The sequence below is a fragment of the Hyaena hyaena genome, unplaced genomic scaffold, assembly GCF_003009895.1.
Source record: "Hyaena hyaena isolate Hyena2069 unplaced genomic scaffold, ASM300989v1 scaffold_6, whole genome shotgun sequence".
Lineage (NCBI taxonomy): Eukaryota > Metazoa > Chordata > Mammalia > Carnivora > Hyaenidae > Hyaena > Hyaena hyaena.
The window spans coordinates 5,156,266-5,183,696 of NW_024080638.1; the positions used below are offsets into that span (position 1 = coordinate 5,156,266).

Consider the following 27,431-nt stretch of genomic DNA (forward strand, 5'->3'; position numbering starts at 1 on the left):
CCAAAGAATGATCCATACTGTTTTTCTCCTGTACCTTTACTGAAAGTTTTCTCCCGAGTATCCTACAGGCCAGGAAGATAGACACACAGTGGCATGGGGGTGTGGCAATGAATAGGATGATTTGAATGGCAGGGCTGGAATTTTCAAGGAGAGGCTGCATCATGGAGGCTTCAGATGACCTCCAAAATGGAAGTGGAAGTGGAAGTGGAAGACTCCGATTTTTACTTTCCTGTTTTCAACAAGAAGGACACTCTCCCTTCAGAAAGCCATGTTTAATAAACACTATACCACAGAAATTTAACACTTTTAACATGATAATGTAATTCTTGTTGGGTGTGGGGTTTTTGGGGTTTTTGTTTTTTGTTTGTTTTTAGCTACAGCCAGAGAGGTCACTGTTATGAGGTTTTTAATCACTAGAGGAGATCCTCTTACAATTTTACAAATATGTCATTTTCTTATATTTCCCTTACATTCTTTGACTTAACTATAATGAAATGATTCACTCATTTGGAGCTGGGTGTGGATTTTATTACATTCTGTGAATTTCACATTCAGACAAATTCTGCTTTAGTACATGGAAACTGGTTGGGTGTAGAATGTTTGCAACTCAATTTAAAATACATGTATGTTGGGATGTATTGGATTCCCTGTCAACTGTATTTTCTACTACTATCTTGTTTACCCCCGGAGGTTTAAGCCATGAAGGAAAATATTGGGCAGAAGAGGAGCCAGAGGCAAGGGAGGTTTCTCCGTCAACAATCAGAAGTGGGAAAAGGTGGCTTAGCACTAGTCCAAAGCTGCAAATGAGAGCTCTAGAAGCAGAACAAGAACAGAACCTTCTGAGGCAAGAGGGTTAGTGTAGGCTTCCCAAATGTTTCAAGGAGACCTCATGTGCATCGGGCCTCAAAAAGCAGAACCCTGTCTCAGCACTCGAAAGAGGCATTTTAGGGAGCGAGGAGGGAGGGTGAGCCAACAGGCAAATCTAAGTGGCCTCAGTGAATGAGTCTCCATCACTTGTGAGGACCCTGGAGGGCTTTCAGTCTGTTTCCCTACAGTCTAAGGCTTTACCATGTATTGTTAGGGCGGACTTGGTCTATCAGAGGCATTTTTTTTTTGACAATTATTTGCAGACATATGCAGTATATCAGACAACAGTAGAATCCCAAAAGATAAAAACAAATTATTATATATACACATACATACATATCTGTATATGCATACATATGCATATGTATGTATGCATATATACACCTACGCATATATACACGCATACACACACACATGTGTGTGATGTCCCAGAAGCAAATATCAATAGGCCTAACTCTAAGAGATCAGCACGGTTTTCAAAAATGTTAGACTTCTGTCTGCCTTCTTTCCTAGATATCAGATTTCCTTACTGCATCTAGAAAAATGGAAGTGATCATGTAATGTTGACACATTTGATTTGCTTTTTCCTTTGTTTATGCTACAGCTCTTAATATGACAAATGCCACAGAGAGAGGTATTTAAATCCCAGCGTGTGTGCTGTGTTCTCAGTGATTGCAGTTTTAATAAAATTTGCGGTGACCCTGTTCCCGGCATCAGTTCTACTTGCTTGATGCCACTAACAGGTTTGATTTGCTGTCATGAGTACATTGTGTATCTAAAAACCAAACCAAAGAAAAAGGCATAAACCTTTCATACCCCTGGGGGAAGTTACCATGGGGAAAATTAAATCTGCATGATTAATAAGGTGCATGCTCTAAAATTACAGGAGTTCTACCCAATGATTTCGACTTTAGGGACTACCATGTTGCGTTCCCATCTCAAAAGCTCTTGGCTGCTTTCAAGAAACAACGGCAAAGTGGTCCTTTAGGTGAAGAGCTGCCAGTGAAATTCTCTAAGAAGAAGTTATATAATGATCACAGCACTGAACAGATAACATTTCAAGTTAAAGAACAAGGTGGCCCTCTTTAATTGCAGGTTTGAAGAAAAAAATGTGCCTCAAAGATTTGTCTTAAATTGTTCAAGTTCATCAAATTATTTAATATAATGTGGATATCATACTATTTGAAATGAAAAGTTACTGTGACCTGAAATACGCATACTCTAATCAGAGTAAGCTTTGATTTTCGTTTTTCAGGTTTTTTAGTTCAAGCATACATACACAAAAAAGGAAAAGTTCTTTCTCTTTAATACATTAATTCATCCAACAGGGACTCAACTCACACTGTGCAGACAGAGAGAGAAGGCCAAGCCTCACTGGCCTTAATTTCAAACTGCAACGGTTTCAGATCACGAAAAGCTATAACAGGAAGCTATTAGAACTTCTATGGCAATATGGAGCTCAAATAATGTCACCTTCAGTTATCTCCTTCAGAAATCAAGTATATGACTTTCAAACTGTAATTAGCATATGCATCTACAGGAATGATACGCTAGTCAAGCAGGATTTTTAGAGAGAACGTAATGTACTAGCTAATAACATGGGCGCTGCGTGGGACCCAGAGACTAGAGTAAACTCCTGAGTTCAGATCCTGGCTCCACCACTCACCCACCTGTGTAATATTAGGAAGGCTACTTAGTCTCTCTGTGCCTCAGTTTCACCACCTGTAAAATGAGGTGCATTTTACATACAGAGCATACAGAGCAGTTACTCAGATCCCAGCTATCAGTGTCACTTCTAGGACTAATGTAACTTTTGCACAACAGAAGCATTGATTTAAAAACACTTGTGGAGATAGTTACAGCATTTTAGTCCGTGTGGCATATTTATCTTTGAGGTAGAAGCAATCAAATTCAATGACAAAAAAAAAAAAAAAACCTACATTTTTCTTTAAAAGCAATTTTTATTAATTTTGGTTCCATCAGAAGAGTAATCATAGAATTTAAATCTGAAGTCAAAACTGAGTCTCTCATTCTGCGGATCAGGAAACTTGAGACTACAAAATCAGTACTTTTTCCCAAGTTAGCAAGGAGCTTGGACATGTTGATTCCCAGGCCAGGATATCTTCCACTGCCCCATTTGTGAGTTTTTCCCTTCTCTATGTTTGTGTTTCACAGACCAGCACGCCAGAGTGCCCACATGCTTTAGCACCATACAGCTCTGGGTGCTAATCCTGACTGTGCCACTTGCCAGTCATGTGAGGTCGGATTATTTACTCGACCTTTGCAAGTCTATTTCCTCATTTGTGAAATGGGGGCAATATTAGTTAGAGGGTAGAGTTCTTAAAGTGGCCTAAGAGAGCATATATACTGTGTCTACGTGGTAACTCTTTGATAAATATTGGCTGTTGTTGGTATTGTTGCCTGTTGTTTACATGGTTTACATTCTACCCAGGGAATATTGCTGGTTAGGCTTCTCATATTTCACAAAGAGAATGTCAACATTACCAACTGCTCCTCTTGTTTCCAAAGAACATAAATCTGCCCTCAATCAGCAATGCTTTATACCTGCATGCTTGATACTTGTTAGAGATTATAACTCTGGTTTGGCCCCACTGTGACAAATGATAGGAGAAAGCTTATCTAAGACATTGTGTGTGTCAAGACGTGCTTTTACTGGCAAACTGGGAAGAAGCTGCTTACAGTCAACCTGTACAAAAAACATCATCCACACAACAGGAAAGTCAAAGCAACCTTAGTGTACATCCTGAGCTACCACTTATTTTACTCACTACAGAAATAGCTGTTTGCCAAAAAATCTTGTTGAAAATATCAATCATTCCATCACTCACTCCTTTAAGATAAATCATAAGTGAGAAATTGCTTTAAAAATTTAGCACCAGGGGGAGGGGAGGAGAGGAATGGTCTTTCCTAAGAAATTGGCCTTTTATTTCCCTTCTTGTAGTGAGGAGGCTATACTTTATTTTTACTTTGTTCTTTTGCCCTACAAGGCATGTATCTCAGAATCCAACTTGGAACTGAGTCAGTATCTATTACGCTAAACCAACCAGAAGTCTCCTTTTCCCTGATATCAATGGGTTGTTATTTCATTTAATTTACTGTCGCACGATTGATCATATTCACTTCAAAACCTCTACAGTAAGGGATGGAAAAAAAACCCCAATTGTTGGATTAATGAAACTCCTTCTCCAAGGTAGGGGTTCTCAAACTTCAGTGCACATCAAAAGCATCTGCAAATCTTATTAAAAAGTATAGCTCTAGGGCACATTCCCCAGAGATTCAGATCCAACAGGTCTGTGTTATGCTCTTTTAACAATTTCCCAAATGATCCTTGCCCAGGCAGTCTACAAGCCACACACTGAGAAACATTAACTTGAGGATTTCTACTTGGAATGTCTTTATTCCAGGTGTAGACTTAAAAATTTAAGGAAGAAGTTAGCTCATCCATGATTAGTTAAAATGAGTTAAACTATAAGGTTTAAGTTTAAATGAGCTTCATGTTGATTCATTTGTTGAGTGCCTACTATGTTTCAAGGAATGAAGCTATTCCTAAAGAAATGGAGATAAAGATAAAGCTCATTTCTTGAAAAGTTTTCAAATTCAGTGAGGAAGATGGGCACACAAGCAAGTAATCACAATAATTAAAGCTTAATTATTTGCAACGATAGAAGTTTGTGTAGATGCATACACAGGACGGGGAGAAGGAGGGAGGTCAGGGACAGCTTCAGAGAGGGGAGGTCCAACAAGGCTTTGATCTACGGACAGCAGCTCACGGTACACATCACACCACAGGGAGGGGGTGCATGGGATGCGGGTTTATCATGAGAGCACAGGAGGCCTGCTGAGTCAGGAAGTAAAAGACGACTAGGGAGGAGGAGAGAGTATCTATTGGGATGCCATCAAAACCAGAATGGGCTGCAATTTGATTCACAGACTAACACTGAGATTATAACCCCTGGTATCCTTTCTTAGATGTGATTTTCAAATGTTATCTTGTTAGCACGGGGACCTACAGTTTGGAGGCCTGGGGTCCTATTTGGGAATCTGGAACTCCATTCCCAAGGCCATAGAAATGCTCCCGAGCAAAGCCACTTTAGACAATGAGGATAGAATGGTGTCACTTAAGCTTAAGGTTATGGCTTCTGTTTCTTTTCTCAGCTAAAATCTCTGGTGAGCTAAAATAATAATAATAATTTAAAAATTTAAAAATTCTTGCTCTTAATATACTTTGCCTTCTTTGAATTCAGTCAGAGCTCAAGTATCTTCCTTTTCATGAGATTAGGTCCAAAATATTATTTAAAAGTACACTAAGTTTTTGATAAATGTACCATAGTTACATTAGATGTTAACATTAGGGCAAGTTGCGTGGAAGGTTCCTGGAAACCCTCTATATTATCTTTGTAACTCTTCTGTAAATCTAAAATTATTTCGGAATTGAAAGTGTTAAAAATTTTTAATGCTTTTATTTGTTTTTGAGAGACACAGAGAGAGACAAAACACGAGCAGGGGAGGGGCAGAGAGAGAGAGAGGGAGACACAGAATCCAAAGCTGGCTCCAGCACAGAGCTGTCAGCACAGAGCCCAAAGCGGGGCTCAAACCCATGAACGATGAGATCATAACCAGAGCCTAAGTTGGCTGCCTAACCGACTGAGCTACCCAGGTGCCCCTAGGATTAAAACCTTTTAAAAGGGTAAACCAAGAAAGGCTTCTGTCCTGGTAATTAAGTAGCTTAGCACCTCCTCCCATTAAAACCAGACTATCTACTTCTTTAAAGAATGAAAAACATGAATCACGGGACACCTGGGTGGTCGGTTAAGCGTCTGACTTTCGCTTAGGTCATGATCTCGCGGTTCGTGGGTTCGAGCCCCACGTCGGGCTCTGTGCTGACTGCCAGCTCAGAGCCTGGAGCCTGTTTCAGAGTCTGTGACTCCCTCTCTCTCTGACCCTCCCCTGCTCACGCTGTCTCTCTCTCTCTCTCTCTCTCTCTCTCTCTCTCTCTCTTAGAAATAAATAAAACATTAAAAAATTTTAAAAAAAAAACATGAATCATGACTGAAATCCAACTTTCTCATTGGCTTATGGTTAAGCTTCTAATATATTTTCAGAACCATTTTAACAAAAATATTCTTAAGAGTTGCTCTATCTACATCTAGGGCCGAAGCAAAAACAAGTTAACTTCGTGTGGCTCTTATCTGATTGACTTCGATAAACACTTCTTGCTCAGAGTCATTATTCACCATCCATATTTACAAGCTCGGAAAATGTTATTATCCCAAAGGCCACAGAAATGTTCCTAGCCCAAGCCACTTTAGAGAATCATGATGTCACAGAGCCAGGCCGACCTTACTTTGAAGATGCAGAGGAAGGCTGTTTGGGAGGGCGCTGTGTGTGTTTTCTAAAGAAGCTGTGTCCTGATTCCTCTGGAGACACAGCCAGAGTGGAGAACCCTCACGCATGCTGGGCTTCAAAGGAGACAGAAATGTAAACAGCCGCAGCACACCAGGGTCGGGTTTCTTTCCTTCAGCTACCAAGAAGTCAGAAAAAGAAAACAGGTATTTACTTAGGTTTATTGTTATTACTGTCACATGTTCTTTGAATGATTGGAAACCAAAAGAAGACTCTATTCATAAACAGAGTACCACAGAGCCTTAATAGGATTACTTTTCAACAATCCCCTGGGCCAATTCTGTTTCAGTAAAAAAGAAACCCTTAAGCTGTTTGTGGTGCTTGCCTTCTACCAGGCATCTCCAACACAACATCTACTAAAATACAATGCTACAGGAGACACACGTAGCCGATTTAAGAACAGACTCAAAAATCTAGTGCGGATTCGCGTCCAGGTTTTAATAATAAGGTCTGAAGAATGATTTCTCCTTCTCCAGAATGATTCCTCTCTTCTCAGATCAGTGAGGGATAAATTTCAGCATATGCTTTTAATGCCTACTTGAAGCAGTAAGTATCTGGAATGTAGCTCACTAAGGCAGACTGAAATTTAAAAAGAAAATAAAATAAATGCTTTTTCTTTGGAGGCCGTCACCAGCCAGGAAGATAATACAGAGATGGAAATAGCTCTGAAAAAAATAAATAAAAGAAAAGAGCAAGCCAGAAGACCTGGCTTCAAAATGAGCTTCCAGTACTTTGCAGTTGTGTGATAGTTGCTATATTAACTGCTTTGCGCAAATCATTTCACTTAAAAGGGAAAAAGCCTGGGGCGCCTGGGTGGCTCAGTCGGTTAAGGTCCAATGTTGGCTCAGGTCACGATCTCATGTTTCAAGAGCTCCAGCCCTGTGTTGGGCTCTGTGCTGACAGCTCAGAGCCTGCTGTCTGCTTCAGATTCTGTGTCTCCCTTTCTCTCTGCCCCTCCCCTGCTCAAGTTCTGTCTCTCTCAAAAAATAAATAATATTAAAAAAAAATTTTTTTTTCATGAAAAAGCCCTAAAATGGTGTCCTGACATTACCAGATGGTCAGAGATTTCTTTAAGGTATTTCCTAGGAAGAAAATGGTAACTAGTGCCATCCTACAAAGAGCAAAGAATGTACTATCGTAGCTTCCAGCCCTAGGTGACCAAAATCCTATGATCTTCCTGGCTCTCCTCACTCTTGCAGTCTGAAGAATGGGAGCCCACCCCACCGTACTGCCTGTTTTTTCCTCTGGTCCATTTCTTTCTTCCACAAGGTCTATGTGACCTACATCATCTTACTAAATGTGTTCATTTATGCAAGGGAATCTTGATGGCTTTCTTTCTTCCTATCTAATAATACATTTCCCCGCCAAATTTCTTCTCCAATCAAGTAATACAGTGATCAGATAGGAAAAATTTACCTTTCTTAGTGTTGGATATTCATGATTTGCAATGGAATATGACCTAGCTGTATTTTTATACAAATGCAAATAAAAACCCAAGCAAATTTATAGTCATAGAAGTAGCATATTATAAAGAGTCCTACTATTCTCTGAATTTGTAACACACTTTTAAAGTGTATGTTCATTTCTGCTCTGGGTACCACAAAGGGGTAAATTAACAAGGTATGATAAGAAAGTTCAAAAGTGAGCAATTTACATAGGGACCTGGGGCTAGCAAGTTTGGCAAAATGAAAATATTTGATGGATTTTTTTTTTTTTTTTTGTCCAGTGGATAGAAGTAGAAACTAAGTCTTGTGGGTGGTTATTAGAAAGAGACTGATTTTGGTTTGATTTAGAATATATTCTTTTTCTAACAGAGTATTTTAAATGAGTTGCTATGGTAGTACTGAGTTGCCCATAAATCAAAGTATTCAAGAAAATGATGGATACACTATTTAACTTGAATGTTGATTATGCCTGAGTTTATTCCAATAAGAAAAGTCTCTGATTCTCTATTTTAATGTCTTAATGAACAATTCTAAGAAAGCAGAGAAGGAAAATGAATCACTGCCCAGCTCCTTTTTTAAAGCATTTTCTTTTCTATAAGACACTGTGCTAAATTTTAGGGGGAAAAGAAAATAACATAAGTATACCATGCTGCCCCCTGCCTCCGCCTTCGAAAGGAAATTCCACATCAGTTTGGAAGACAAGGCTGATGCATTACACATAAAGCAGCTAAATGAGAATAAAGACCATGAAACTGAATATTTACAAATCGACAGGTGGTAAAACAGTAAGTTCAGAGGTCAAGAAGGATCATAGGCTAAGCAAGCAAGATACATGTTCAAACTAGGACTACAGTCAGACCTTGAAATGACCAATAATCTCATATACCGAGTGAGTGTGCTCAAGCTTAGATAGGTTTGGCAGATTGTCCTTGCACATTGTCTCTAATTTAAAGCAATCTCAAGTGTGTGTGCGCGCGTGTGAATGTGGTACATGTGCGTATGAATATTTCTGCGCATATAAATATATGCGTATAGAGCTGTATATCCGCTCTTGTGCACAGAGAGAAACTTGGAGGGTCTCTCTATGAACATGTCATTTCTGGTAAAACTGCTAAGCCTCCTCCTAGGAAAACAGCAGATCCTAGACAATCTTTCGTCTCCTGAATTGCTTCTGCAGATCCACAGTGGAAGAAATGGGTACATTCTTTCGAAACTTCACAGCGCTCCCAACTGCAAACAAATCAAGAGAGACGAAGGCAGCGACTACAAAGTGAGAGATGGCAAAGGGAAGTCAGCACGGTCCCCATGGTCTCCGCTGAAGTACAGTTCAGTAAGAGATCACTGGAGAAAAACTGAAAGGAGGCAGAATTTACCTGCCCTTGCTCCAGAGCCTAAGAAAGAAGAGTGTAAGAGGAGGAAAAAAAAAAAAAAAAGATGAATGAATAAGATTCTCAAAGTTTACTGAGGCCTTTGAAGTTTGGTGGAAAACATTTTGGAGATCCTAGCAGCCAGGGAGTGAGGACACTTAACATGCCCATAGGAGTCCATACCCATCTCAGCCACTTACAGTCACCTGGCTGGTGGAAAACCAAAACGAGATTTAGAGATAAGCACAACTGCCCTGAGAAGCTAAGAGAACACACTTAGCCCAGAGGCATTCGGACACAATTTTTCAGGTCTAATCTGGCCCAAGCAAGGACCTTCACTGATTTTTCCTGATTAATGTCTATGTTAGAAACAGGGGATCTCTGCAGTTCCAAGGGCCCACGTGACCAGTTTTCGGTATGAAAAAACTGGTGTCTAATACCAGGCACTGTTGGGGGTGTTGTAAAAAACAATTTTCTTTGTTTAGGTTCATTTGACAGAAAACCTCTAACTCTCCTTTTAACCATAAATGTATTCAATTTACAGCTGTGTGTGTGTGTGTGTGTGTGTGTGTGTGTGTGTGAGCCCGATACAGGCTCAGACTCACAAACCATGAAATTATGACCTGAGCGGAAGTCAGACGTTCATCCCGACGCCCCTCAATTTACAACTTTTAAGTAAACTTTGACTTTGAAAAAATAAGACAGGAATGTGCCACTGACCTAGTTGGTGAAGACAGGGAATGTTCAGTCAGAGTAAAATCTAAATGGGAAATTATAAGTTCATTTAAATTTAGGATTGGGTATTAAGTGCAAAAAACGAGGGCTTCTTACTATGATGCTACGTTAGAACAGAGAACTTGATGTCTGAAAACTGGAGTGGCATTTCTGGCTCTGTACCTGCAGCAAAGCCCTAAGTTTCAGATTCCTTGTCTAGAAAGTGGGCTGAATAATATCATCAGGTTTAATCACAGGGATATGATCAGGGTAAAGGAGATAATGTCTAATGTATCTGAAAATATCCATAACTTGTGAAAAACTATGCAAATGTATTCTTATCATTGAAACTATTGCTATTTTAAACTTATAAACAAATGTTGCAACTGGCTTGTCGCTAATCTGAAAGAAAGGTCTAAATTGACACAAACTTCTCAGGAAAGAAAAGTAAAGCTCCTCATGGGATCTATACCTGATACAGTATTAGGTTAAACGTTTTGGAACAATTGATTTGGTTGTCTCTTTTCTAGGATTTAAAACCACCGTAAATTCTCAATTCCGCATCCCGATGGCAGGCATTTTTACGTTTCTCTTTGTCGCTTGCTCCACTCGTAGTTTCCTACACAAGATAATGTTTGCTCCTCTCTGCTCTCTGAGCAGCCTCCCGGGAGTTGGTACAAGGAGACTCTCGGCTGGTGGTAGACTCTGTTCTTCAGAAACCCCCTAATCCTCTGTTTACCACAACATGAGCCTATTGCCATAGAAATGATAGTTGAGATCCCAGAGTCAACCTCACTGCCTTCACAGCAGGGCCTTGTAAAAGGAGAAGCCATGCTAACAAAGGGAAAACACAATTTATCAGAATAGTAGGCAGTCTGTTGCCTTGAAAGAAAGGGTAATTGTCAACATTAAAACAAAAATGCATGAATGAGCTATGCTGTTGGGTGTGCTGGAGTTTATTTTCTGTGTAGTACTGCCCTACGACTAAAAGTAGCAATTTGAAATTTCATGTCCTTTAATAGTTTGCTTGTAAAGGTCAGCAGTTTCCCTTGATTGCATGTTTCTTATTGAAATAAGAAACAAGCAGATTCTAATTAATCTAGTTGCACAACTGATGTTTCTGTGGTCAAAGATTTTCCCTTTTCATGATGTGTTATTTTTGTTTGTGTGTTTATTGTGTGTGTTTGTCTTGTTTCTATTAATAGAAGAAAGTGAACCTGAACAAGATACTAAAGGTATTTTTTTTTTCTTTCTGCACTGCTTCTTTTTCAATGTATGGTTCTATTCAATTATTTATTTTTGCTGACCTTATAAACAATTTTAAGTACCGTTATTTTTTTTTAAGGAAATAACAAATGATTCACGGGGAATACTGTCAGCATTTAACAGAGGGTTATGAGATATGCTGCTTTATTTTATAATGTATTTATCAACAATTTACTTTTATTAAGGCAACTCTGAACATGGAAACAAAATGACATAAATCAGCATGAGAATATAAATCTCACACAGATTGGAATAGGAAAAAGCTTTTTGGCGGGGGTTTGGGGTGGAGAGAGGGCAGGGAAGGGTGTTACAATTTTTGAAGAGATGTAAAAATGTCAAGATGCCAGCTTAGATTTTTACTGTTATTACTTCAAGAGGACAAGTATTATGCAAATGTCCCAAACCAAACCAATCAAATTTAAATTAATTTTAACTGTACACAGACATATACATATATTTAGTGGAAATGTTTGGAGGAAAGTGGGAAATCAAATTTGTTTGGGGGAAAACTCTACTATCAAATAAGAGTTTTTCTTCCAAGAAAGCACCTTCCATCCAGATGAAGTTTCAAACTTTGTGCTGTTCTAACCTAAACTTTTATGTTTCTTTTTGGATAAGATTCGCAAGTTCTCATGCAATACAGTTTGGCTTTAGGAATAAACCTTGGGCTGGTATTATTTGAAATGGCACCTCCTTTAGTATTTCAAATAAAGTATTTGAGATGCTTTTCTATTTCTCAACATCAGGCTGCTTACAACAAAATTTAGATACAATCATTTCACCAGCTCCTGAATGATTTTAATTTTTGCTTTTGCTTGCATTCAACTTCCCTCCATCAGTCATTGCTGGTTAGAACTGAGAAGCCTAAAAAAAATCTCTTTAAGGGACACCAGGATAAAATAAATAAAGGAAAAAATGAGAGAAAATAAAATCCATGTGAGCTCATTGTGTCCTTTTAAGATAATTGCTCTGAAAAAGAATTTATAAGGGACCTAAGTATTTCTCTGGTCATACTCCCTTAACAAGAAAAGAGAAGTAATTCATCTCAAACTGAACTGCTCATTAATTTCAGGACTTAATTTGGGTCCTCTGCCCTAGCCTTTCCATTGCACCACCATGCAATTTCAGACTGAATAATAGCTCCATCTCCTTATTACAAATTCAAATTACCCCTTAAAATGACGATCAATAATAAGATTTATTATGTTTCTGAAAGTGCTTTAGAAAATGGAAAGAGACGGGGTGGGGGGAAGGAAAGAAGGAGGGATGGGTGAAAGTGAGAATATAATATAGCTATGTTATAAAGGACTTTGGACGCGCTGCCTGCTTAAGCCCAATTTGGATGTAGGATTCTCAACCTTTAGTTAGCGCTGTAAACTTATCCAAGAGAAATCAAAGCCCAAAACTCATAAATCCCATGAGAAAAAACCCAGGGATAATTAGATTGCCCATGTGTATTTCCCATGATGCAGGCAAACAATAATGTTTTTGCCACAGGAAAGCAAGTGTGATAGAACTTACAGTGAATTGGACAAGGATGCATAAGACTATTTACAGAAAGAAGAGTGGCATCATGTTAAAAATCCATGTCAAAACAGTTGTTAACCTAATGTTATGCCCCTTCTATTAAGCAGTCTGTTTATGTAACAAAAACATTTTAATATGGTCTTGCATGCAAAAAAAAATGCAAGTTAGGGATATACAATGGACATTTTATTCGATATAAAACATACCATATCACTTTTAAAATTGATGACCTAGAATGCATTTTAGGTTTGGGGCTACCACTAAAATAATGGGAGCTTATTACTCAATTCGATCTAATTTTATTATTACCGGTCTATTATTATCCATGGAGGTTAGTCTGGCACTTAATTTTAATGGTAACTGGATTTACTGTCTTCAGTGTTTGATAAATATGGAGGAATTTCATCCACCCTTCACCTTTTATGCTTGGAACGGGTAACAAATGCAGATGGGTATTAAAATATCAGTTTTATTGCTGACAAAGCTGGATCGAAAAATAAAACTTTCTAGTTTCTCATCCAAGAATTCGACCACCATAACTTGTTTCCTCATCCTCCTCAACCCTTCCCCACTGTTTAACATTTCATCCTGAGTTGTAGGATGGAGAAGCCCTGACCTGGGACCCTCACAGCACATTAACCCCATACCCTTCTTGTTTGAGGGCAACTGGGAGAATGATGGCCCAGAGAGGGCTGAGATGCTCCTAACACAGACAAATCTATTTCTCCAGTCTCACCAATCAGAAGAGTCATTCATTCGTTTATTCATTCACTCATTCATCAAATATTTATTGAATGCCTACCACATGCCACACAGGGCTGCCTATCAATCAGCCTGTGTTACTGAGCAAAGCAAGCTCTGGCCTTGTGATGCTTACATTCCAGAGGAAGAGACAGCCAACTAACAAACAAACAAATCGATAGTTAGGACACGGTGGAAGGTGCCACGAAGAAACACAAACAAGGGTCAGGAGATGTGTTGAGACACATTTTGATAAGGAGACATCAGTGACCTTCTTTGGGGGAGAGAAACGGGCCAGAATGGTGGAAGCCATCTTTCAGTAATGAAAAAAAGGGAGCAAGTTCCAATTTTATCTTTTGGCAAGAATGTGGGCATGCAGAAAACAGCTTCCCTTTAATTCCTGGCCTTTTTTTTTTTTTTTTTCTTCTACCCCACTGGACTTAATGCGGTTGAGAAGCTGGCATATTCCATTAAAAGCATGTAGATTGTGATCTGATGAATGAGGGGGCACAAGCCATCCATGCGGGCTCAGCTTCCCGGCCCCCACTTTGAGGAAGTGAAACCCATGGGGTCATTTTGATCGAAGGCATAGTTTCAACATATCCACACAAAGGGAGCAGAATCACAAGCCTTATTATTTACAAATCCCAGAAGCACGGGTCTGGGGAGCATGCACTGAGCCGAGGGCAGATCTCTGACCCGGGTCACAGAGGAGATAGAGAGCAGAGTACCAAGCACCTGTACTTATAAGGTGATTGGGGTGGAGGATACTAACTTTTCTTGGGCTTCACTTTAAGTGGTTATTTTAAAAGGTGCCCAGGCAGAGCAAAGTGGGAACTTAGGATGGATGTCCTAAACTCAAATCCTTCTCTAAATGTCTAGACTCTGGGTGTAGTAGGATTATCGTACTATAAAATGCTGAGATACCAACTCAGAAAGACAAAGTTGTTATTTTTCAAAAGGTGTTTTCCTTATCACACAATGAAACCCATGGTCAGCCAAGGGTATATTTGTCCTTTTGGAAGAAAAGACCAGAAGTTTATCAGCACAGGCATACCTTCATGAAGCCACTGCAAATGTTAACAGTTCTCCTTTATGTACCATCCTGTGCCTACGGGACCCCCCAGAAGGTTTTGATATGGGACAGAATAAGGAAATTCACTGCGTTGAGCTCTCAAGTGATCATTGAAAATAGATTTTCTTTACCATCTCACATTATGCTTAGCTGTGTTGTGCAATATAGATCATAAAGGTTTTTCAATGAGCCCAAGTGATATTCTGAATAATATTATACCACACAAAAGAAAAAAAAGCTGTACATTAGAACAGAAAAAAATTTCCCTGATTACTGCATTTCCAGGAAGAATTTACAGTTCCCAAATGAAAACTCTTGCCTCTATAAATTAAAGCAGAAAAAAGTATCTAGACTTCATTCTTCTCCAATTTGTTATTCTCCTCTTCTGCCAGAAGGCCCTCATTCAGGTTCAAGGGTAAAGCGTTATCTGCAGGAGCTGCTGGCTACATTCTTCCCAGCACCTATGGGATTGAAATAACTCCACTCCAATCTCTCAAGGATCCTCCTTCTTTTCAGATTCTAAGAGGCAATGGGGCCCATAAGATGATGGGTCTCACACTCAGAAAAATGTAAGACACACAAGTATCGCCCCAACCCCAACAAGTTACTTCAACCAAATGATGAACGTGGACCCAGATGTGTCGTGCAGTCTAGGTGTCCATTACTGTTTGCAGAAAACATTAGAAAAGGGGAGAATACTTAGGAGAGCCCTTGCTTGGATGCCAGTCAGTCTGTGTCAGTTGTCAAGACTTTACAACCTGTGAGCTAAGACTGAGCTGGGAGAAATCTCCCATCAGGTGATCCCATGGGTCACCGAGGGTCAGTCTGGTATATCTGGAAGAAATGTGCACCGCCTCCTAGCTGGCTGGCTTTCTTGAAAATTGAGAATTTCCAATGTGCACAAGCCTTTAGTCTTGATTGACACTTCCTTCAGACTCATTCATTCTGTAACTTTTTATTTCCTATTCCACCTTGGAGCCTTGCTTTTCTAGAATTTCCATAGAGGTACAGACTTCACCCTCTCTTTTAAGGCAGCAATTTTAGGACTGGCTCCATAATTTGTGGGCCAGGTGCAAATGACAATGTGGGGCCTTTAATTCAAATACCGCTAGTAACTCCAAGACATGGACAGCAGAAAATCAAACCAAGCATGGGGGTGCCCTCTCAGCATGGTGCCCTGTGAGACTATACAGGCCACTCACTCTTGGAGCCAACCCCGCGAACCACGCTGGCTACTGTCACTCATTTTCCATCGAATTTTTCACCTGTAAATATCACCTGCTTGGGAAAGTTTTCCCTGAGTTCCACATTTTGTTTCAATTTAGAATCATCCCTCATTGAATTTTGAACTGAAACTGTTGTAGATCTTTCTGAGGCTCTGAGGACCTATGCCTCTGCCAAATCTTCCTCCTCAGAGTCTTACTTTTCTTCAGTTTGGGGTTTTCTAAAACTCGATGCTATTTCAATGGCAGAAGAAGTGGATATCTTATCACGTGTTTTCTGGAGCTGTGGGGTAGGCTCCACAGCAATTTTTAAAAATGTTATTATAATTAAAATATAAAATAAAATATAAAAAAATAAAATATAAAAAAATAAAATAAAAAAAAATAAAATATAAAAATGTTATATAATTATAATTAATTATAATTTTAAATAAAAATGTTATTCAACCTTACAAAAAAGTAATTACAGTGATATAGTGAACTCCCATGTTTCCATTACTCACCAGCAACAATGATCAATAGCCTACAATTTTTGGTTCCTTGATTCCACTACTATTTTATTGCTGCTGGTTTCTTCTTTTTTTTTTTTTTATATATTTTTTAATGTTTTTTTATTTATTTTTAGGAGAGAGAGAGAGAGACAGCGTGAGCAGGGGAGGGTCAGAGAGAGAGGGAGTCACAGACTGAAACAGGCTCCAGGCTCTGAGCTGCCAGTCAGCACAGAGCCCGACGCGGGGCCCGAACCCACGAACCACGAGATCATGACCTAAGCGAAAGTCGGACACTTAACTGACTAAGCCACCCAGGCGCCCCCAAAGTCTGACTCTTAACCAACTAAGCAACTCAGGCACCCGTCCTTTGTTTTTAAATACTACTCATCTAAGAGTAAGTTCTAGAGTTTCCTTTATTTGGTATCACNAGTCACAGACTGAAACAGGCTCCAGGCTCTGAGCTGGCTGTCAGCACAGAGCCCGACGCGGGGCTCGAACCCACGAACCGCGAGATCATGACCTAAGCGAAAGTCGGACGCTTAACCAACTAAGCCACCCAGGCGCCCCAACTGCTGGTTTCTTCTAAAGCAAATCCCAGACATTAATTCAATCAACTAATATGTAGGTTAGTGTAAAGATTTTTTTAAAAACATATAATACCATTTTCATTACTCCACTCATCCCCAATGAGCACTAATTTCTCAGTACCATTTACTACCAGGACTGCATAATTTTTATCCAAATGTCTCAAAATATCTTTCTACATCTGGCCTGTTGAATAAGAATTGAAGTAAGATCCATACATTGCATCTGGGGTTATGCCTCTTGAGCCCTTTTAACTCAATGATTGCTCCCTCTTTCTTTTTTTTTTCCTCCCAATACATTTTATTTATTGAGAAAACTACATAATTGGTCCTGTGGAATCATCTATATTCTCAATTTGAACGAACTGCATCCCCATAGCGTTGTTTCACATGTTCCTTAACCACCATTTTTTGTAGGCTGGTAATTAGACCACAGGACTTGTGAAAAGCAGCTCAGTTTTGTTGGCGGGGATTGGGCGTGGAAATTCAGCTGTATTTTAAACATTTGGCGCATTTTTTAAAACCACCTCTTGCCTTAAGACGGGGGCTTCCTTGCTTCTCCTTTCTCTTGGCTCTTGGGCCCAACATTGTATTTCTAACACATTCTTTGAGATTCCATCTCTTAGCATCCTCAATTTTAAAAAAATAGGAAATCTGAACCTGCAAATCTCAAATTAGAATCTGCAAGGGCCGCCTGAGTGGTTTAGTTGGTGAAGCGTCTGACTCTTGATGTCAGCTCAGGTCATGATTTCACAGTTTGTGAATTCGAGCCCTGTGTCTGCACTGTCAGTGCAGAGCCTGCTTGGGATTCGCTTTCTCTCCTTGTCTCTGCCCCTCCCACGCCACACTCTCTCTCTCACTCTCAAAATAAATAGGCACTGAAAATTAAAATAAATAAATAAATAGTAAAATTAGAATCTGCAAAAAGCATCCAATTGTCAAATCCTATCTTCTCTGAACTTTCTCTTATCTAATCAGGAGGGATTCTATCTCCGAGTGGGATATTAATTACCTGTTCTGCTCACACTTGGCCCAAAATACTTCTTTTTGGCCCAATGTGCCTCATCTCATTCTCTAAAAAGTTTGACAAATTTTGTCTGTCCTCCCACTATGATACAGTTGAAGATATAAAGCATTAATTAATTATTTCATTAACTTACTTAAACTACTATTACTTTGGTCAAGCACTCTTCTAGGCACTGAACAAACAGGCTAGGTTTTTGGTTGCTGAAAGCTCACAGTCTGCTGGGCATAAGGGGGACAGGGAGGAGATAGACATTAGATGAATAAAAAATAACTTCAGAGAGTGGTGAGGTCTGTAAAGACAATGAAACAGGATGATGAAAAAGGGAGTGGGGGAAGGGTTATACTTTATGTTGCGCAGTCGAGGAAGGCCTTTCTGATGAAATGCCGCTTAAACAGAGACTGGATGATACAAGGAAACTGCCACCTGGAGATCTGGGGGATGAGCACTGGCGGCCAAGGGAAAGCGTGGACAAGCTCCCAAGGTAGAAAGAAGCCTGGAGTCTCCTGGGGTGGTGAGAAACATAGGGTTCAAGCGTAAGTGGCTTAGGAGCCAGGGCATGGCATTCGGTATTATGCTTAATACGGAGGGAACCACAGAAGGATTTCACACAGGAGCACATGATTTGATTTGCATTTTTAAAAGACCACTCCAGCTTGAGTGTCCCCTATAGGAGAGCCACTGACCACTTCTGTTTTCCTAACAGTTTTTGCCAGAATCCTGCGGGCTCCTGAATCCCACAACGTCACATTTGGCTCCTTTGTGACCCTGCGCTGCACAGCAACAGGCATCCCTGTCCCCACCATCACCTGGATTGAAAACGGAAATGCCGTGAGTGCCATCACTATGGGGACTTGTCTGGGGAAGACTCACTGGAGAGGAGTCTCACGATGGGCCACATATTTGTAGAGTTACCCTGATCTCTGTCACTAGCCCTAGTGGCACCTCTATGTCTCAGAGCCTTCCAGGATTTCATCCTCATAGTCGCTGCCCTAGAAATTGAACTCCATGGGTTCGTGTCTTTCCTTGTATCATGGGGAAGAGTAGAAGATCAAATTTCCCTTTATGCCTTTGTGTAAAAGGGAAATGGTAGCAATTCCTTCCCACACAGGTAAAACAATTTTCACAAAACTCACCAGCTTAAGAATTAGTTCACTCCTTGGCTAAAATGAGCAAATCAGAGAACTCTAGATGCTGGCGAGGATGTGGAGAAACGGGCACCCTCCTACACTGTTGGTGGGAATGTAAACTGGTACAGCCCCTCTGGAAAACAGTGTGGAGGTTCCTCAGGAAACTAACAATAGAACTCCCCTATGACCCAGCAATAGCACTGCTAGGAATTTACCCAAGGGATACAGAAATGCTGAGGCATAGGAGCACATGTACCCCAATGTTCATAGCAGCACTCTCCACAATAGCTAAAACATGGAAAGAGCCTAAGTGTCCATCAACAGATGAATGGATCAAGAAGATGTGGTTTATCTATACCATGGAATACTACATGGCAATGAGAAACAATGAAATCTGGCCATGTGTAGCAACATGGATGGACCTTGAGGGTGTTATGCTGAGCGAAATAAGTCAGGCAGAGAAGGACAAATATCATATGTTTGCACGTATAGGAGGATTAGGAGGAACTTGACGGAGGAACAAGGGGGAGAAGAAGGGCGGAAATGGTGGGGGAAAGGGAGAGAGGCAAACCATGAGAGACTCTTGAATGCTGACAAAAACTGAGGACTGATGGATGTGGGGGGGAGGGGGGATGGGCATGGAGGAGGGCACTTGTGGGGATGAGCACTGGGTGTTATGTGGAAACTAATTTGACAATAAACTATTTGTAAAAAAAAAAAAAAAAAAAAAAAAAAGAATTAGTTCGCTCCTGGAGTATACTCTGATGAAAAGTAATCCAGAATTAAAACCCATGACTGTCAGTTTAACCATCTTTAATTCATTTTTTCATACTGCTAATAACCGACATATATCAAGTGATCACTATGTGCGAGGCTCTGTTCTAAGCCCTTTACATGTGCACATTCATTTATTGATTCTACAAATATCTACTGAGTGTCTCCTGGGTGTCAGGCACTATTCTGGACGTTATGGATACAGGCGCAAACAAAACAGGGAAAGTTCCCTGCCCTCAAAGAACTTACACTATGATGGGGAAAGACAAACAGTAAAATAAAGCCAATAATCTATGCAGATCGTGTCAAATACTATGGAGGAAAATGAGACAGGAAGTGCAACCTTATGAGAAAGATTTCTTTTTCAACAGAGTGGTCAAGGAAGCCTCATTAAGATGTAGAGAATTGAGGGGTGCCGGGGGGGCTCAGTCAGTTTAAGCGTCCAACTCTTTTCTTTAAAAATTTTTTAGCATTTATTCAGTTTTGGGAGACAGAGAATGAGTGGGGAAGGGGCAGAGAGAGAGAGGGAGACACAGAATCTGAAACAGGCCGAGCCATCAGCACAGAGCCTGATGTGGGGCTCGAACCCACAAACCGTGAGATCATGAACTGACCTGAAGTCGGATGCTTAACCGACTGAGCCACCCTGGCGCCCCTAAGCGTCCAACTCTTGATTTCAGCTCAGGTTATGCTCTCATGGTTCATAAGACTGAGCCCAGTATCAATCCCTGCTTGGGATTCTCTCTCTCCCTCTCTCTCTGCCCCATTTACGCACATACAAGCATGTGCTAGCCCACACTCTCTCTCTCTTCCTCTCAAAATAAATACAATTTTTTAAAATGATGAAGACTTTTGAGCTAAGATCTGAAGGAAGTAAGGAGGAGATAACTGTAAGATAACTACTGTTACCTGTGGTTGTAGATACGTATGGGAAGAAAACTAGGGAAAGTCTCTGAGATAAAGGTGCATGTGGTATATCAGAGGAATAACAAGTTAGTCTGTATGACAAGAGGTGAGTGAGAAAAGAGGAAAGAGGTAAGGGGTGTGTGCAAGAATTATAGATCATATAAGCTTATGTAGGGTATTGAAATAACTTTGGCTTTTAATTGAGTGAGATGGGATGCCATTTTAGGTCTCTTTCTCTTATCTGTTTTCTTGCTGACTCTTGTTCATTGTGTATTGTTTCCTTGTGTGCCTAGTTATCTTTGACTACCTGTTGTTCATTGTTGGGGGCGGGGAGGGCGAAGTTCAGGAATAAATGTGAGGTCTAGATAAAGGTACTTTTCTCCAGAAAGAATTTTTGTTCCTTTTGGCTAAGGACTAGGGGCAACTACTTATCCTGGACCAACTTAAACTGAGTTCACGGTTTGAAGCTCCTTGGCCATCCCAGATCATCATAACACAGTCTGCAATTCTGTATGGGCTATGTCACTTGTAGTTCACGTTGGTATGTCCCTGATCTCTGGTTCTTTGAGATGTTAGTTTATTGTATCTCTTGTTACACTCCTCACCCTTACGGAACCTGACTTTTGATTTGTGTCCTCAGTCTTCAAGGCCATCCAAAGGAAACAAATTTTTCTGGGTTGGAAAAATGTCAGGGAAAATAGAAGCTACTTAGTTTGTTACATTTGTTAAAAGTATTTTTCCAGAATTATAATTTTTTCAACCTACTATAGGAAGTCTTATATGGACTCATATAATATATGAGTTATTATATATATATATTTTATACATGTGAAATATATATAATATATGGCTGAGATGTCTCAGCCTAGTGCTATATGCACATGTAGTAGCTCACAATGTTCTTCTGCTACTTTACTAACTCTCTCAAAGTCGGCTCCTACTTATAGCCCTGCTATCTGAACTCTGGATTTTTCCATGACTCTATAGGGAAAATTTATCCATTCTCCTCTCAGTGAACTTTAAGGTGTCAGCAACTTAGTTGATATTAATTTTTCTACCAACCCAGTCACATCTCTTTGTATCTTCCAGAGATTGCTGAAAATTTCTGGCCCTTTGATTATAATACCCTTCCACCCTTCTTTGGATTTATTTTTCCTAATTTTAGATTTTATTTATCTTTTGGGTTTCAGGTAGAAAATGGAGAGTTAAGCACGGGGGCTGAGATTATCGTTGTAACTCAAGTGTTGGCCAAGCATGACTTGCATGTAATACAACTTTATTTAATATTTTCTCTCCCCGTTAAGTTTCTTCAGTAGGGGAGATTCTTTTCTCACTACTGAGGTTTACCTCAAGCAGGTTCTGTGACTTCTCTGGTTGCTTTTAGGTGATTTTAAATCACTAACACCATCCCAATTTAGTAATTTTAAGTACCTAACCCTGAGTAATAACCAAAGCTTCCAAATGCAATTCACAGATGGGACTTTTCCCTCCTCCCACCTCGCACACCTTTTTTAAGATTTTATTTTTAAGTAATCTCTTCACCCAATGGGGGGCCTGAACTCACAACTCCACGATCAAGAGTCACATCCTCTACTGACTGAGCCCGCAAGATGCCCCACCTTCCTCCCTTTCTTAGGACTACTGCATGCATGCTTCCTGCCTTCCTCAACAGTCCTGTGGTTAGCTTCTTTTCTCACACTCATTCGCTCTTCCCCCACTTCCTAACTGCTACTCAAGACCCCTATAGCTTTGGGGTTGAAAGGAGGGAGGAGCAGTAATTGAAGTGGAAAAGTTCTCATTTAACTGACATTCTTTTAAGTTGGCTTTACCCCCACTGTGCCCAACAAGCGTTTAAAACAATTCTTTCCATCGTGGACACACTGATGATTTTTCAGAAATCAAGGGATATTCAAGATGACCCTATGACCTATTTTCCTCAGGGCAGCCATCTCCCTCTTAGCCCCCAGTTTGTTAGTTGATGAGAAGTCTTTCTGTCAGGGTCCCGTCAATGCCCCCAAAAGATCTTTGGGGAAGACTGAAAATAACTCCACACCAGATCTTCTATAAAACCTCTGTATTCACAAACTCTTGGATCTAGACCTCTGAACAAAGCTACTCTCCCTTTTCTCCTTCCATTGGAGCTGCTAGGCAGCCTGGCTCTGCCCTTTAGATTTTACAGGTGGCTATCACATACATCTCGGCTGTGTCAACAGATTGCAGGTGTGTCAGGGTCCCCAAGACCACCCTCAAGTTTGATGATTCACTAGAAGGACTCACAGAGCTCAGAAAAGCCATTATCCTTATGGTTACAGTTTATCACAGTGAAAGGATACAGACTAAACTCAGTAGTGGGTAACTAGTTGTTCTCTCCCAGTGGAGTCCCATGGAGAGCACCTAATTCTCCCAGCCGTGATATCAACAAGTACGGCATCTTGTACCAAGGAAGTTCACCCAGCCTTGGTGTCCAGGGTTTTTCCTGAAGGTCAGTTACATAAGCATGGAGGGTTCACATGACTGACCTTAGCTAGTCTCTAGCCCTTCCAAAGGTCAAACTGATACAGCGTAGTCTAGAGTCTCTGCTGAACAAAAAGAGCTATTCACCATCATTTGCACTTGAACATAAACTATCTGGCATAGCTCATGGTCTCAGATACACAAAGACACTCTTATGAGGCAGGATTTTCCAAAGGAGGAGAGGTTATCTCTCAGAAGCAAGGCAAAGGCCAGTCCTTTCTGAGTTTGAGTGCAGGCTTCGGGCACCTCAAGTGCAATAAGTTAACCCTTTATTACACAGCAGGGGACATTCATCAATACTGCAGGTGGTCCTATTGAAGACCCTCTGTCATGCCTTAAGGAGATGGGGTGCTTTTTCAAGCCAGTCCCTTGGGTGGGGTGAGGATGGCTCTCACTACAGCTATGCAACTCAGACTGATAAGTCTTCTAAGGGGGCTCAGCCATTTTCATTACTCATGTCCCCCAGGATCGTCTCACTCCAACTTTTTGGTATCTTGGTTGCAGTGTGCATACATTGTCATATTACAAAATATTAACAGCACCCTTGTAAAGTCAAAGCAGTGTTCTACATGAGGAGAAAAAAAGGAAAGAGAGGAAAAGAAGGTGAGGATGGGAAAGAGAAGTAGGACACTAGACACTGGAAGGGAAGAAGGCAAGGGAGACAAGTGTGTAGGAAGCAAAACGTGCCCCTGTGTGAAATTCTGGTGGGTGTGCTACACTAGGAAAAAGATGCCAAAATCTAAGCCTAGCTGAACCAATAAAGAATGTCATCTTGCAAAAGCAGCCTCTTTAGGGCTTACAGTTCATTTATTACTTTGTTTTCACTATTGTTTTCGCTGAAGGGTTGTTTTTTCTTTTCTGATACTTGAACAAAACCACTTTTTCTCATAATTTGTGTTTCAAACCAATTTAGCTTGTCTCTTCAAAATACAGTAAATGAATTAATGTCATTTTATAGACTTGCTACATGAGGTATCATAAATAAGAATAGGTGCGGGGTTAGCAGACTTAAGATTGAAATGGCTCTCTTTAGCTAATGTAATTGTAGGGAAGTCCACTTACCTCTCAGACATGGATTTTCCCATATTTTTAATGACAGAGGTGTCAGGTGGCTGGAGAAAATGATCCCTGATATGACAGGAGGGCTGAAGTGCTCCAAGTTTGTTAAGTTACAATCAAGTAACTTGTAGTTCCTGTTCTTCTTCTAATTAAAGTTCTCTAATTAAACTCTTTAATTAAAGTGTCATTTATAATTCAAATCTTGGGATGCCTGGGTGGTTCGTTCAGTCAGTTGAGCATCAAACTCGACTTTAGCAAGTCATGATCCCAGGGTCGTGGGATCAAGCCCTGCATTGGGCTCTACAATGAGTGTGGAGCCTACTTAAGATTCTCTCTCTCCCTCTGCCCCTCTCCCCAACTTGTGCTCACACTCTCTAAATTAAGTAAGTAAGCAAAATAAATTTCAAATCTTATTTGTCAGTACGTTTTGTGGCTCTTCTGTGGAAGTCACTGTAGTTGTCATAGGCCTCTCAAGGTAGTATAAAAATACGTGCTAAGAAAGCTGGGGAACTGATGATCGGACTTTACTGATTGGCTTCCTCTATGAAAACAGGAATAAAGAAAATGGAAAGACACATGCTTTAGAAAAAATTCAGTGTTTTCAAAGGCTCATAATAGTTCAGAACTGGAAGATATAGGACTAGACTCTCTCGGAGTTCATGACTAATTAAAAAATAGTCGAATGGTTTGGGTTAGTTTTGGTCCTACTGAGACCCCAACTTAGTCCTTCAAGATGTGATTCACAAAAAGATGTGAATTCACCAGATTCAAGATATGATTCACAAAAAGCAGGAAGCAAAATAGACCCGTTGCCTCTGATTCCAAAACAGGAATAAAACAAACTAATAGTGACTTTCTTCCAGGAAGAAAGCAAAAGTACATCTGTGGTTCTCATGGTCAGAGAGAGGGTTGCTCTTACAGCCAAGTTTCATTCGTGGTGATACGACCCACGTCCAAATAGAAACTGAGACGATCTTGCTCGTGCTGACACAAATCACAGGAAATGGAGGCAATCTCAGGCATTGAATGCATCAGTGGCAACCAGAAAATTCTACTGAGAACAGGGAAGAGCCAAGAGCCTTGTATTATCTGGGGTGGACTGAACAAAGTTGAATGCAGAGCTAGGAGCTAACTGGCACAGAGTAAAACAGACTTTAAACTGTGGTTCTTCACTAACTCCAAGTCCATGAACTAACTTCACTAACACACTCCTGAGAACGGTGACTATTCTAAAGGGTGTGAAGGCTCCTTTCCTCCCTGCCTCTGTGAACACATCAATAATCTAAAACCCTGAACAGTTAAACCAAAGAACAAGAGAAAGGCAAGCCACATGCTCTGAAGCAGTCAAGAATTATTCATTGCTTGCTTTAAAAATACTTTACATGTATTTTTAAGAGGTAGTATTTTTTGGTTTGAAGTACATGAGCTTTGGAGTCCTCTCATCTTACTAACTGTGTAAGTTAAAATAATTACATGTGTCACCTGTACTATACTGCCTGGAATATTGAAGTAGCCAGATTGAAAGAGGTAACTATGGCGATGTTCATCACAAACAATGTGGAAGATTTTCTCAAGCTGTTACCCCTGTTTCTTTAAAAAAAAAAAAAAAAAAAAAAAAAGTTTATTTTGAGAGAGAGAGAGAGCAAGGGAGGGGTAGAGAGAGATGGAGAGACAGAATCACAAGCAGGCTCTGCACTGTTAGCACGGAGCCTGATGCAGGGTTTGAACTCATGAAACCGTAAGATCATGACCTGAGCCGAAACCAAGAGTTGGACGCTTAACCAACTGGGCTACCCAGGCGCTCCTAGCCCTTTTTCTATGATGCACATACAGACATTATTCCAACTCCCTACACATGGACCCTACTGGGCCATACCCTCTGGCTCCGTGAGGTATTCTCAGCAAGCTGGAACTATTTGTGAGACAGAGCCATCGAAGCCAGAGGCCTTCGTATGCTAAGGCCAAGTCACGCTGAAGTGATGAGATTATTCATACCTGCGAATAAATTCTCTCAAAACAGCATTATTAATGTATTGATGTAATGATACATAAAAATATTCCACAGGTCAATACTACTTTGCCACTTTCAAAAAGCTTTTACACACATTACCTCAGGTGTGAACCAAGGTGCCTGTTTATGACAGTTTCCCGTCTGACTGTCTCTTTTTGAGGTCACGGTCTCAGAAAGAGAACTCTACATACAGAGCAGAAAGCTGTTTATCCAGCAAGTTCAGGGCAATATGCCTGCCTGACTTGCAGAAAATAACATACTTACTGTAAATCCCCAGATATAGTCACCTCAATGAAGTACTCGGTTTTGCCTAGGCACACCTTGGTCAAAACTCGTAATAATCTGAACCCGAGGGGCAAAAAGACCAAAATGGAGGGCAAGGGGTGGTTTTTATTTTTAGGTCATCAAAAAAATACCAAACTGTTGGTCAGGACGATCCATGAAGAAAGAAAAACAAATTCACATTCTGACTAACAAGGCCTGCTGTGCGTGAGTCACGAACCGAATCAAGCAAGGCCTCTGGAAACAGGAGAAAAAGCATTTAGGAGCCTCGCCATAATCCAGCAATGGGCCTTGTAACTTGTTTGTCTCCTTGCTGAATTATTTCAACACCCGAATGAAGTCCAGGAGAAGAGAGGTCAGCCGCTTTAAAACTTATCTTTGTTCCTACCAAGAATGTTTTCAGCAACCTTGAGGAGGAGTTTAGGGATGACTTTCTTTGGTGTGAACATGAAAATAATGCTAGTCTCATCAACCTCAGGGGAAAGACTCCTTCCCAAGTCATCTCCCAGGCCCTGCACACACCTTGTTTTCTAATAACTCTCCATTTTTTCTCTTCTAGTGCTAGGGAAGGCACTCTAACATAATAATGAAAAGCACGGGCTTTGGGATCAAACTGGGGCACAAATTCTAACTCTGCAACCTCATAGAAAGTGCTAGTCAGCTGTCTTTCCCACACAGCTGAAATGATGATAATAAATAAGCACATACATTAATTAACCTGCCAATGAGGTGTTAATATTGCATTGATATCCTGGCTCTTCGAGGACATTTGATTTTCTGATTTAAATAGTATGACAGGATGTATGTCATGCCTCAGAAACAGAATTTGCTTTATGGTCCTTTTTCTTCATAACCATCCATCCATGTGTTGTGCATTTGTGGAGGACAGAACAGGGGTTAACCTTTTAATAATGCTCATAAGCATGTGGGTTGACTGGGTGGTTTTGCCTATTTGGGCCCAGATTTCGTGATCTTGGCTGATCTAGTTCCTTTGACTGGCACGCTAA

The 27,431-nt window shown here is 40.4% G+C and overlaps 1 protein-coding gene across 5 annotated transcripts in view; it reads left to right on the forward strand.

The window, feature by feature from the left end:
* MUSK (muscle associated receptor tyrosine kinase) overlaps window positions 1-27,431 on the forward strand; it is a 90,636-nt gene that overhangs the window by 30,396 nt on the left and 32,809 nt on the right. For 3 of the 5 annotated variants that reach the window (XM_039240429.1, XM_039240421.1, XM_039240445.1), the window contains exon 6: window positions 18,455-18,579. In XM_039240429.1, coding sequence (XP_039096360.1) covers window positions 18,455-18,579 — 125 coding nt within the window. Of the gene's footprint in view, window positions 1-11,022; window positions 11,053-18,454; window positions 18,580-27,431 lie in introns of all 5 variants that reach the window. The other 2 variants (XM_039240411.1, XM_039240437.1) reach the window with 1 other exon arrangement.